Raw genomic sequence first — 15127 nt, 5'->3', positions numbered from 1 at the left:
TTTTTTGAACTATTTATAGCCAATTGAAATTTTCAATTTTTCTAAGTATTTTTATTTTTAAATAACTATAAAAATTTTTTGGCTGACCAGAAAATCTTGAAAATGTAATACAAGGTTTCTTATAAGTTGTTCTTAAAGTGATAAAAAAAATCCGAAATCGTTAGGCACAATTTTTTTTTTTATAAGTGCTTAAAGTTCGAATTTATACGAAATATGTCAAAATTGCGAAAATTTGCAAGTAATTTTGTGGTTGGAAAATCGTAAAAATTTTTTCTTTTATAACTAAGTTTTGAAAATTTGGTACAAGGTTCTCCATAAATTTTTCTTCAAATATCTGTTAAAAAAACTCTACCGGATTCAGACAAAAAATTTTAATGAGTGTTTGAAATTTAAATTTTTACAAAACCGCGTTAAATAACGGTTTAGCCTCAAACAATTTTTTATATTTGTTGTTATTCAAATAGTATAAGTCGTAAATACTTAAAAAAAATTTCAATTATTTAGATTGTCATTTTTTTTACGTGATTTGATTTTCAAAATATTTTGACTTTTTTTGAGCTATTTATAGACAAATGAAATTTTCAATTTTCCTAAGAATTTTTTTTTTTTTAAGTGTCGATAAAATTTTTTTGGCGGAGTCAAAATATTTGAAAAATTAATACAAAGTTCCTCATAAGTTATTCTTTTAGCGATAAAAAAATTATAAGAATACATAGGCACAATTTTTTTTTATTAGCATTTGAAGTTCAAATTTCGACAAAATCACGAATATTTGCAAATTATTTTATAATTCAAAATCATAAAATTGTTTATATTTGAATCTCGGACGTTTCGCCCCCGCCGTTTCGTCCCCGTCAAAAAAACCAGTCCCCGGACGTTTCGTCCCCGGCAATTTTTAAGATAGGACATTTCATCCCGGAGAGTTATTAGACATAGGACGTTTGCTCCCCACCATATTTTGATAAGTACATTAATTTTAAATGAACAATTTAATTTTTAAATGACAATATTACAAAATTACAAATACATACTCAATATTCACACAATATAATTACAAATAGTCAAAATTTAAATAAATCACAATTATATTAAGTCATATTGAATTTCGTAAAAATGAATAAATTAATACATTTTTAGGTCAACTGGCTTATTTTTTTTTAAATAATATAAAATGTCACTATGGTTATTATATTTAAATGTTGTACAAAATTAGTAATTACTGTAGTTTCTTTTCCTTAAAACTAAGTATTTTCGGTACATTTATTATTTCATTTTATTTTTGTATCAATGCTGTCGTTGCAGACGCATTGCACATCTGTATTGATTCGATAAATATATATAAATTAGGATGTTTAATTCTTACAATATTTTTTAATTTTTTGTTGAACCCTTCTGACACGTTGTTGATCCGACCATAGCCTTCTTTTGTGACATTGTAAACGTTTCACATGTGTGGTAAAAATATTGGTGGATGTCGTAGAAAGCGAGTTGTACCGTACTCCGTTATTGTGAATTTGTAAGTTCCGTTGACATAAGTTGAATCAAAATACACCAAGATATCGTCTAATCCTTCCAATGATTGAAAATAATTGGATAATAGTGACATTCCTACATATTTTTTAAATACTTAAAGATTATAAAACTACTTAAAATTAATAAATAATAACGATTTAAGAAACCTGAGAACCGAATGTCCTTTAATCAAAATATGCCGGGGACTAAAGTCCTATGTCTTATAACTCTCCGGGACGAAACGTCCTATCTTAAAAATTACCGGGGACGAAACGTCCGTTTACCTTTATAGGTATTTATATCTAACGTTAATTAATATTCTAGACTGACAAATCATCTCCGTTCGCATCTCTCGTTTTTCGTATACAATACCTATCATAGCATTCAAATTTAACCTACCCTAGTCCGAGGTTCACCCCACCCCCTAATGTATAGCAGAGCGGTACTCACTTGCCGACTTATTTTATTTATGTTATTTGATCAATATTTTTATTTTTTTTTACTTTTTAAAATCCATTCGTTTTTTTTATTGCGTACCCTGTGTATTATAATTAAGTTACTATTTTCTAGAAAGGCTAAAATTACAAATACTAAGTATCTGAGGTACCTTTGGATTCATTTTTACTCTTCAGACATTAAAAGCAGCAAAAATTTAAAAATTTAAAAATTTAAAAATTCGAAGTATACATTTTTATAATAATATCATAATATGTGATTGTGTATGGTGTATCTTCATCTCAACGCGCATTAATACATTGTTAATGACCGATGTTAAGTACACAGTCGATTACGGATTAAATACGTCGTTGCACAATAATTATGTCGTTTATTATATACAATACCAGTCATCCTGGTCGAACGTAACTTATTAACGACGTTTTTATGGGCTCTTTGGGTCTACGGTAGTACGTACGTCGTTAACATAATATTTTAATAATATTATATTGTATGGGAGGCTTATAGGTACGTATGTGTTTGTCGTTCGTCTGTTGCATATTCATTTACGCTCATTACATACATGCGCACTAATATAATTTTAAAATATTAAAATGTATTACCTATGCTGGCTCTGCTCCACTATAGCTTTTGATTTCTATAATTTTCGGAACATCCGCCTTTGTGTACCCACAGAAATGGGTAGTGCGGAGATTTCAGTTAACTTTTATTTTATATAGGTAATCACACATCAGTTTATAACATCTGTCGCAGACGACATGATGCGTATACGGATGACAAACACTATTCAACAAACGAGTAATGTTATTAAATCACGTTATCCACCCGGTAGCTCATTAACTCAAAACTTACTGCCACTCTTTATATAATAATAATTGTAATTGTATTTTACACATCTATATCATATATATTCGCGATCTGTTTTCTAAAATTATATAATGCGACTAATCTAACGACGACGCCCTCCTCTGGGATTTTGTGTCCGAGAGATTATGAGCTTATTAATAAGAAAAAAAATATAACATTTTTGTTGGTCTTACGGAAGTATAGTCCCGACCCAATTGTTGTTTTTGAACACGACTAAAAATATTATATTTTAATTAACGAACGATTTTTATAAACGTCATAATTCTGGTTGCAAAGCTTTTGAAAAGGGAACTAATTGCTGAATACAAAATTTAAGCCTAAAGGATTACTTAATCTGCTAGTATTGGATTAGATGGTTCATTGTATTTAAATTTGTTTAGTGCATTTTTTTTTTATTCCGAAACTATATTGAAATAATTTCTTCTTTATTATTATTTAAACTTTCATCACATACCAAAAATATACGCCCGAATGAAAAAAAAATTAGAAACCTGAAGTCGATCGTGACGTATGTTTCAGACTAAAAACTGAATTTTCTAAACATACTTTTATATTTTTTGTATGTCTATGATAAAATTGCTGAATCTAAAAAAGGCCTTCATCCGTTTTAAATTAGTTCATTAAACCTCGTTGGTCTACTAGCTACGTGATATGTACAAAGATCGCACATCTACATACATAATTATATAATATTATAATTTATAATGAAAATTAATATATTATACATAAGTACTACTTTACAAACACTTATAATAATAGGTACCTATAGTATAATACGCGGAAATGTACAATACTGTTCTCAATTTGTACATAAAAAAAAAAAAACTTCAAGAAAATTCACTGATCTCATATAGGCACTGCAGTAAATTGAATATTAATATAATATAAATTATGCGGTTCAAATAATTCAATTACTGAGTGAGCATAATAATATAATATTGTTTTGTGTACTATAACTATAAGTACTTAAACAACTATAGTTTAGGAACTCCTCGACCAAAACGCGTATACATAGTATAGGAAAGGTATCATGTTCCCTATATTGATTTTATACTTTATATTTTACTAAGATAGAGAAATCAGTATAGGTACACAGTTATTATTACGAAAAACAATTTAAAAAACAACTTATACATTATTTTGATAGGAGTTGAAAAAATGTTAAAATTAAGACATTGAAAAAATTGAATTATTAATATATAATTTTAATCTCTCTATAGATGAATTTATAAGTGAAATAAGAATTTTAAAGACTTGTAACAAAAATTCCAGTGACAAACTTACCAACAAACATTATTCATTTTAGCTATATTGATTAATAGACATAGGTAGTGAAATTGACTTTTGAAAAAAATTGTACATAACACAAGAAAATGTTAACAAAATTCTCTGTAATGCCAGTTAAGAGTGCTTCATATGAAAGAGTATTTACAAAGCTTATATAATATGTTATAAGACTATAAGCATCATACAACAATTGATTTTAAATACTAATAATTAGGACTTAGATTTTAAAGCACATGCTTCTTTATTTATATATGAGATAGAAATCTAATTTGTATACATAAATTCGTTTCACGTCATTCTGATTTCAAATAAATCAATTTATTTAGTATTCTTTTTTGTAAATGCTTTTTTTGTTTTGTTTTTAAAAAAAAAAATATACCAGCTGTGGATTTGGTATAAGCTTGAGTTTATACAACATTTTGATTTCACTTACTACTCACATTTCGTCGGATTGCCTACGTGGTGAGTTTATTTGCGTTTAAATGGATTTTTCTCAATGGTAACTGACAACTTAACTTGAATGTTTACATGTTATTCGACTTTAACTTATCCTACAATACAACATTAGACTTTCGACTTCAGGGGGTATGACAATCCGCTGTAGATGGATTGCACTTTCGGATATCGATTTACATTATGTGAGGACTGATAGCTAGATACTCAACTACCATTTTCCATATTTATTTATTTTTAATATTTATTTAATTAAAAAAGTTTAAAAAAAAGAACCGGAAAAGCGTTGAGACAACCTTTTATATTTACATTTACACCAAATCCAAATGATAATATAAGATTTATAGAATAAAAAAAATAATTGAATGTAGGTACACAACCACAACAATCGACTTGAGTACTTTTCCTACTTTTTTAGTGTATGATTTATTTTCTAGACACCCAATTACCATTTCCGAAAGAATTTCCGGTAAAACGATTTTCACTTGACCACCTCGAAACACGGAGGCGGCTTTCAAACACCCTCATCGAGTTTCACCGGCCCCTAGTAGGTACAGTAAAACATTAAGGTTAGAATAAGGAGACCAAACTATTAAAAAAAATAGTACGGCCGCCCGCATGAAAAACGTACCGAAACGAGTCGCACGATCGAACGGCCAGAGATGGCGCTGCGTACGCTAATATTGCTACTTTAACACGTTGTTATACCGATTATTAACGTTTTTTGCGTTTTTTGTAAAATATGTGCATTATTTCGAACCATGACCCATTATAAATTTTATAGGTCGTAAAATTGCGCATTCATACATATGCATGTGTGTGTATTTCATTTCATTTAACAAGATTTCATTCAAAAAAAAATAAACATATTTTAATATTTCTAAAATAAGATAATTAAATATTAGTACATAACATCTATAATAGGCATTATATTCAGAAATATTTTGATTTCATGATCATAGGGTCAACTTAGATATTCTGCTAAATATAGCAATGGCCATGATTGCATTCATTTTATTTGTATGGATACCAATTATAATTGGGCAAAAAAATAAAATATACACATATACACATGTATGAATGCGTAATTTTACGAGCTATAAAATGTATAATGGGTCATGGTTCGAAATAATGCATATATTTTACAAAAAACGCAAAAAACGTGAATAATCGGTATAACAACGTGTTAAAGTAACAACATTAGCATACGCAGCGCCACCTGGTAAAACGGCAATTGTGCTTACTCATCACGCAATCACGCATTCACGCCCATGGGCCATGACGCTTACGGTATCAGAAGCGTGGTTTGGTCTCGTAGTCGTTGTCTTCATGCAGTAAAATATTAAAATAATAAGATAGTATTTTTAATTGTTGTACTAATACATTTTAAATTTTATATTTTTTTATTTAAACATCACTATTGATTTATTTTCAACGAAAATTACAATGAATAACAAGGATCGGACGTTTTCGAAAAGATCCGAAGACACCAATCGTTTAATGCTCCCAAGCGTTCGTGAGATATTAGAGAATAAAGATAGGCTCGACGAGGAAGATCGAGTAGTACGTTTCATTTATGATTTATTGGTGAGAAATGTATTAATTTGTTATTATAAAATTGTTTTAGTTCATTGAAGAGAATTTTAATGATGAAGATTTCATTGACATCAGTGTAAGTCAACAGGTATCTGCAGTTACTAAATTAAAAACTTACTATGGAAACTCTTCATGGAATGCATCAATGAAGGAGGAAATCGTAAATTATATTTCAGTTCTTGGAGAATTTTTCAAAATGCATACTTTACGCATCCATTTACCATCATTTAAGTTGCTCTTGATTTATCATATGATATGTGCATATAAAGATAGGCTCAATGAATTTGATTATTATCAACGAGTACAAATCATTGAGTCGATTGATCCAATCGATAAATATGTAGCTAAATTACTACGCCGTGGCTAAATGGAATTTGTAATTTGCATTACGTTAGTATCCAACACTGGTAACACTGATACAGACCTAGTAGAATTAATTATTATTTCACAAGTCATCGAAAATTAAATTTGTATGAACCTATTAACTAAAAAATGATTAATAATTTTTTATATAGTATACTTAGCAGGCACACATTTAATAACTAAATATCTTTAACAGTTAACAGTTAAAATAAAGTTTGACAAAGTAGAGAAGTGCTCCAACAAATTTAGATGTATTTCATTTATGCTTGTTATAGTGATTTTCCCAACTTTGTAATGGTGATTACAGAATAATAGAATGAATTATTACTCGTTTTATTAGATTACTATTTACTACTTATCTTAATGTTTAATTTTTTAAATTGATACTTATTTTATACTACAAAATTAATTTTTAATTATTGTAATCAAATACAAACTTCTTATTGTGTCCGGTGCTGGAACTATATGGCATATTATGCTATTACATTAATAAATACAATAAAACTTAAATATTTAAAAATTATTTGTGTTATTTTAATTGGACTGGTACCTAGTCCAAATTGTATGATTTCTGCATTATTTTATTTTAAAAATTAGCCAACCTACAAAGGGCTGTTGACATGAAGATTTTTAGTTGATATTCACTAATCATGATACTGTTAACTTTCAGAAAATGAACTGTAAGTACCAGTAATTAAAAATGGTTTTAAATTAAAATACATATACATTGTACCTACGTCCTACATATATTTTGCTAAATGATAAGTATATTCAAATTTTATTATTATTTATGATGTTATGTAATAACATTTAATTATTTTTTCATAATTTTGTATAAAAATTAAATTAATTATTAGTGAAAACAATTTCATTTTACTTAATTTTAAGAAACATACAATATATTTCATTAGATTAAGAAACAATTTATGTACAAATTTTATTATACAGTCTACTTGAACAAATTCTCAAACACACGATCTTTAGAGCCTTCCAGAACGTTAGAAGAAAGGTAAAAGCATGAAATTAACATTTATATTTGATAAGTGATTAAATTGTTCAGCATTTATAACTATAAACAATAATCTTCTAGACCTACATCTATTATTCAAGTTTTAGTTATCCTTGGCTCAATATTTTTTATTTTTACTATGGGTAGGGTAGGTAGGTATTCTCTTATAGTCTTATTATAATACTTTATAATTTAAATTTAAATACAATACTTTATAAATATAGGTACCTGCCTATGTTATTTAAAAATGTTACGAAAAAAAACTATACTTTGATTCAGCCAGTGTATGTCCAATACTCCAATCCATGAATCATTAAAAACCAAAAATAGAACAAAATTATTACAGGAAGAATATTATATGTACGAAGGTAGATATCAATCCACCTTGATATGTACTATAGAGACATAGATCATCTAATTTGTACCAACTAAAAATCATATCATTTTAAATATTGAAAACTGTTTTATGCAAGACAATGTTGTTTCGTCGTCTATTGAAATCCTATTGTCAACATTTGCTCTAAACAAAAATTTTTTGAAATTCAATATAATCTAAATATATTTATTATATTATGAAGATTATATATCTAAAAAAGTCTCTATTTGTCTCAATTGTTATTATGTTTTGAAAAATTGGTATAAATGTAGTATAAAAAAAAACTGAAATTATGGATATTTTAGATTTGTGTGATGCAAACTTTTAATCTTGGTTACCTTTACCTACCTACGTTTCCCAAGTTCCTGAACTGAATATTTATACAAAATATTCAGAATATAATAATCACCATGAAATATAGATATTATGTTATAATCATGTATGCTATATACTATGTTAATAAATTTTTTTATAGTATTTTTATCCGCATAAACATTTTAATAAATAATATTAAATTTTTTTCATGTCGTTCATGTATATGCTTCATCATGTCATGGTTTGCTTGGTTTTTTACTAGGTATTTAAGAACGTTGTAAAATGTTTCGTTTCACCTCATTCTGATTCCATATAAACCAATTAATTTTGTTTTTTTTTATGTAAATGATTTTTTTTAATTATCCCAGCTGTGGGTACTGGTTTTTTTATATGTTTATCATGCTGTAGCAATAAATAAAAAAAATAATAAGAAATGTATAAACCCAAAATACGGATCAATAAATTATTGTATTGGATTATTATTGCTTTCGTTATCGGCTTGTTTATTAAGCATATTAAATAGTATATTATAATAGAAATAGATGATCGAGACATGGCCTACAGTATACCCACAGTAAGTGGGTAGTCAGTAGTCAGTATGGCTTCAACATCTATATCGACCACATCAATATTTAAGATTAAGTATTATAATTTGAAACGTCTTGTATAAAGTATGCACCGATCACTTCAGTGGTTTTAGAGCGTTTGTTTTCTATAGATAAAAACATTCTGTCGGACAATTAAGTCAGTTCTTATTTTCACTACCTACAGAAAATATAGGGAAATACATGGTTGTTAATTGTTTTTTTTTTTAATTTAAATACATTTTTCAGTTTTTTTATTAATTTATATAACTAGTTCCTGTTAATTTTTGATTACCTATGCTTCTTTTTTGCTTTTTTAAAACAGACGAGTCTCGTGAGCAGATTTCTTGTTAAAATCCGAGCTCTACTAATATTTAATAATAATAGTATTTATGAGGAGTGCTATAAAGTATAAAATATAGATCTATAATAATTAAAACGAGAAATTGAGAACACAAGACTCTTGAATATCTTTAATCTTCAAAAAATCCACGATCCAACTATCCAAGCCAATTTTTTTCGTAGTTGTTATCAAATTGTTATCAGCTGTGTGATATATATATAAGATAATAATCCGTGTGTAATCCATAGATATTAAAGATATTCTATTCTTTAATATCAATGGTGTAATCATGTGACTAATCTATGGAGTTGAGTATTTTAAATTGTAATATACTAATATGTTTTAATACATACAGTAAAATATTTAAGTAATAAAATTGTATTATATTGTTGTACTAATATATTTTAAATTTCATATTTTTTTATTTATTCATCATATTTGATTTCTTTACAACGAAAATTACAATGGATCAGAAAGCATTTGATGAGGCTGTGAATGAAACCATGGATTTATTAGACATGAGCTATTCTGAGGCGTTAAAAGATACAATCAGTCAGTTCCAGCAAATGGTGCGTTTCATTTATGATTTTATTGGTTAGAAATGTATTATTTTGTTATTCTAAAATTGTTTAGGGAATGGATATGACCGGAATAAAAATCAACATAGAAAAAGCTACAGATCCACTGCCATCAGCACTTTTTAAATTAAAAACTTATTATGAAACCTCCTTATGGGATGAATCAATAAAGGAACAAATTGTAAGTAACCTTTCAATTGTTGAAAAACATTGCAAAACACAGGATGGCCGCCATTTATCCAAGTTGAGTGGTGCTTATAATATTGTATGTGGATATCTGGAAAGGCTCACTGAACTTAATGTTGATCAAAAAGCACAATTCATTAAGGCATTCGATTCACTCCTTGGAGGTAATTTATGCATTTTTGATACAATTTTTTAGAGTTTAAATAGTATGGACGTGTTTAAATTATTTTTTTTTTTTTGCTATTAAGTAAAATGTTTAAACACATTAATATGCAGAATAACCTTACAGATAAATAAATTTGAATAATTTGTAAAAATTTTCTTTTGTGTTCTTATACAAATCTCAACTCTTAAATTACTTCAATACTTTTATGTATTTGTTTTCATTGATTTTTTTTCTGCAGGTGGACAAGTTGTGTATGGTAAAGCATTAGACATAATGGTTGAATTATTGAAGAGTACTAAAGACGAAAAAGTGTTATTAGCTCTATTATCGTGGTTCAAAACAATTAGTGAACTTGAAGATGAAAGAGAGGTATCTATAATGTAAAATCAAAATGCTACTACATTTTTAATTGTTTTATTTAATTAATTGTCATTGTTAAACCGACAATATTGTAATATTTTTATCATTATCAAAATTTATAAAATATTGAGAAAGTATATTCTTATTCAGTAAATATATTTTTAGGAACTTCGAATTATTGGTATAGGCAATATTATGAAAGATATTTTACAATCTAATTCTTCAAATGAAGCTGTGATTATTGCAACTTGCCAGTTGATTAGAGCCCAACTACGTGAAGACAATTGTAGTGGAGATTTCTCTAACGCAGGGGAACGATCGCGACTTTTTGGTTGTGAACTATTACTACCTCTACTTCAATTGTTAAATGGTGAGTTTTAACTTTTAAGTATATCAAAAATGTATTGTTAATAATTATAGTAGAAGAATGAAAAAAAGTATATTTTATACATTTATTGTTGCTAATTATAGTTATGTAATTATAAAATATCTAGTTTTGTTCAAATCAAAAGGAAAACATAGTTTATACCTATGTTAAAAATGTTCCAAGCTAGATTTATCGTTAATCATTTAACAGCTTTATTTTATTATAATATATTTTATTTTAAAAAACTTACATAATATTAAATAATACATTTAAAATATTTTTGATTTATTTTAGATGATCAAATAATTGAATTGGAAGAAGTGACTAGTGAAATATTCTTTACTTTAGCAACTATTATTGTTCGTTTTGAATTTTGTCGTAAATTTAATGAATGTGGAGGCTTGTTAAGACTTAAATTAGCCATGGAACGTCATTGCACAATGGTACACATTATCATTGAGTATACTATACCCAATGATAGTATACAGTGCACAAAACTCCCTCCCTAGTTTTATCATAGTATTTTACAACTATCAAAGTTCATAATAAGATTGGAATTGTGTCTGTTCATGTAGGTGGATGAAAAGCTTATGTTACGACAGGTTTCAATCATAACCATGGCGGAGACAAATAAGCAACACACTTATGTTGTGGAAACCTATGTTTATATACACAAGTCTGTAGCTACTCTCCTAAGCTTCGTTCATTCTCAGTTTTAAAACTAATTCTTGCCAATCAATTCTGGGTCAGAAATTAATTATATTGTGCGTAAAAAACTTTAAAAAACAGTATCTGTTTTCACTTGATCAGAAATAGAGGTGGATAAGTGGACTAGGGAGGGTATTTTTCTGCATTCTGTATTCTAAAATAATAATAACAAAATATATTGACTATTTTATGTTACAAAATCTAATCTGTTCTTAATTCTGACTATAGAGATTGAATTGTCAGGCATTCAAACTTCTTAAATCACTAGCTGGAGATGATATTGTGAAAGACGATATCAGAAAAGTAGGATTTTGCCCACTCATACTATCAGTCTTACAAAGGCATATAGTGAGTAAATTTCTTTGATGGAAAGTTTTTAATTAATAAACACAACCAAACTAAAACAACTCACTTTTGTTTTTTAAAGAACAACAAACAACTATGTATTGACGCAATGAAGTTATTGACAGCTTTGACATTACGCTCTCCACAAAACAGTGCTGAATTGACACAATTAGGTATTGCAGAACTTATTGTTCAGGCGATGAAAGTGCATTCAAATGATGACAAACATCAGGTATTTTATAGTATAATATGTATTACATTTAGTAGTAAATCAGACTAAATCTAAAATGAATGTTAATTAATATAGACAAGTATTCAATTTTTTTTTAACAAAACAAAACAAAACAATAAACACATTTATACTAGAAACAATAATGATTTAATTTTAATATGAATTAGAGTTGTCACCATACATATTGTATCTTTACTTCATTAATTTATTTAATACTGCAATAATTTTTATTATTTAGGGTGTAGAGTATATTGAAAGATATCTATTTTTCATATTGTGTTTTGCCTCAAATATCATAAGTCAAACTATCTATAAATATCATTTGAACCTGTATTTATGTCTTTGTAATAGCTGCTTTTATTTTCTATTTAATAATTTTAATTAGAATGTTTATTTACATTGAATAATAATAATTGTTTTGTGTATTACAATAAATTTCTGTTTATTTTGCAGAAGCACGCTTGTACAGCTGTGCGAAATATAGTTTCAAGGAACCGTGAACTAGCCTCAGAGTTTTTGGCACATAATATTGAAAGTATAATTGAAAAAATAATAAGTCAATATAAAAATTGTGAGTTTGAAGCCAAAAGTGCCTTACGAGATCTTGGCTTAGATGTTAACTTTAAGGAACAATGGACCGGTACTGGACAAAATTTATCATCATAAATGTATATTATTAAAGTTAATAACCACTGTTCTAATTCCAATAATTATTAATTAACGTGATTTTTTTCCCCACATTAATTATAATAACTTTACTAATTTTTGTTACTTTTATATTGATTATAATAAATAATTGTTACACTAAAATATATTAGATTTACTTTGTGCTTTATCATATAATTTTTGTATGGCATTGAGAATTAATTGAAATAATAATAAAAACATTCTCAATAATATACTTATACAATATACATTTAATAATAATACCTTTTTTCAAAATCATCTTTAAAATTTAAATATATTTCATCAATTTTTTTATTTGAATCTTGGCCATTGGTGTCATATTTATTTTATATAATATCCTATCTTACTTTTCAACCACTGTTTGCTTATTTTGTATCAATAGGTATATAAGAAATGTTATGCTTTTTAATTAAGACAAATTTATAAATTAAACATCAGATGTCTGTTGTAATATTTATGAACATACTTACAAGCACGTAAGTACAAAACAATAATAATACTTATATGTTTCCGTAATGTATACTGTATAGTATTCACTCGTATCTGAAATTAATGTGATTCAAATAAAATTATTAATCAAGATTCAATATATCTAAACACAACTTTAATACAACCTTGTACTCGGGTGATAACAGTAATAAGTTATATACATTTATCAATATATTAATTGTATTAGGTGGACATAATATAATATAGATCAAAAGTTCCAATTTAAAATTTAATATTTTTGTATACATGTATTGAAGTAATAATTTACTGTATTAAATAATTTTAAAAGTTAAGTATTAAATTATTACTATAATACAGAATTCAGGGTTGGGTAAATTATTTTTAAAAAGTAATAAAATTACATTACTTGTTACATTAAATATTTTTGTTTAAATTACATTTGCATTACGTAACACTGGTTTTATCATGTTATGTTACTTTTTTATTCAAAAAGTAGGACGTTACAACTAAGGTTGCTTTTTAAATATATATATATATATATATATAACTGTAGTTAATGTAAAATAATATTTAATTGCTATTTTAGACTTTGGATTACTCTCAAGTCATAATTAATTTTTAAATCTGAACTCTTTTATTTTCCACAATAACATTAATTCTTGAGATCTTTAACAGTATTGATTATTAATATCTAAAAGTCTTAAACTATTTTAAGTATTTTTTTTTCAAATATTCTGCCACCAAGTTTTGACGTTTTGTTATTCATAACTTATTTTAATAATGTCAAAAATAATACGTTGCACTATATAAACTACGCTTAAAAAGTAATCTTGTTACAATTGGGTTAATTTAAATTAAATGTAATACAATTACTTCAGCGTTACAGAATATTCAAAATAATAATAATAAAATTAGTACTCATTTTCCTAAGATTACTATTTACTACTAATTGTCTTAATGTATTTTTTTTTTTTTTTTTTTTTAATTGATGTTTAATTTATATTGCAAAATAAATTTTTCATTTTTTGTAATTAAATACAATAAAACTTTATTTAATAATTATTTGTGCTTGCATATTTTTATTATTTTTATGGAATTGGTACCTAGTCCAAATTGTATAATTTCTACATTATTTCATTTTAAAAAATAGCCAACACTACCGTTGACTATCGTCTTTGCAAAGAACAATATAGAAGTGACACTCAGCTGATCGGTCTACACCTGTATCCCTGCTACCGGTTGAAGTATTAGCACAGAATAGAACAAATAAGTAATAACAATACAATATTATTAGAATCTAAAATTTAAAACCGTATCCGTAATCTGACTGGATGTTAGCTCTGTCGGCATATTACATTGATTCGGCACCTTCAATATATGAAGTTAGTAACAATATTCACAAACTATGTTATATATTCTAGATAATCATTGTCATTGTTCTACAACTTCCTGCAGATAAGATGCCACAAAATATAAGTAGGTACGACCGACTGGCCCTATGAAAAAACGTACCGAAACGAGTCTCACGATCGAACGGCCAGAGATGGCGCTGCGTACGCTAATATTGCTACTTTAACACGTTGTTATACCGATTATTAACGTTTTTTGCGTTTTTTGTAAAATATATGCATTATTTCGAACCATGACCCATTATAAATTTTATAGGTCGTAAAATTACGCATTCATACATGTGAATTTGTGTGTATTTCATTTCATGTAACAAGATTTCATTCAAAAAAAAATAAAAATATTTTAATACTTCTAAAATAAGATAATTAAATATTAGTACATAACATCTATAATAGGTATTAAATTCAGTAATATTTTGATTTCATGATCAGAGGGTCAACTTAGATATTTTGCTAAATATAGCAATGGCCATGATTG

General features: G+C 26.8%; 2 protein-coding genes across 2 annotated transcripts; both read left to right on the top strand.

Annotated features, from left to right (window-relative positions):
• The first annotated feature begins 5788 nt into the window (after positions 1-5788).
• On the top strand, positions 5789-7054 carry LOC126550009 (uncharacterized). Its single transcript, XM_050200720.1, has 2 exons — positions 5789-6138; positions 6203-7054. The coding sequence occupies exons 1-2, from the start codon at positions 6022-6024 to the stop codon at positions 6536-6538; spliced, it is 453 nt and encodes a 150-aa protein (XP_050056677.1). The 5' UTR covers positions 5789-6021; the 3' UTR covers positions 6539-7054.
• Positions 7055-9443: 2389 nt separating this feature from the next.
• Positions 9444-13004, top strand: LOC114122161 (armadillo repeat-containing protein 6 homolog). Its single transcript, XM_027984744.2, has 8 exons — positions 9444-9730; positions 9795-10089; positions 10330-10460; positions 10617-10821; positions 11113-11261; positions 11755-11874; positions 11954-12103; positions 12557-13004. Exons 1-8 carry the CDS (start codon positions 9626-9628, stop codon positions 12767-12769), a joined length of 1368 nt encoding a protein of 455 aa, XP_027840545.1. The 5' UTR covers positions 9444-9625; the 3' UTR covers positions 12770-13004.
• The last annotated feature ends 2123 nt before the right edge of the window (positions 13005-15127 follow it).

Source organism: Aphis gossypii, chromosome 2 (genome assembly GCF_020184175.1).
Source record: "Aphis gossypii isolate Hap1 chromosome 2, ASM2018417v2, whole genome shotgun sequence".
Taxonomy (NCBI): Eukaryota; Metazoa; Arthropoda; class Insecta; order Hemiptera; family Aphididae; genus Aphis; species Aphis gossypii.
Note: the sequence above shows the minus strand (reverse complement) of the source record. Positions and strands in the feature narration are given on the sequence as shown.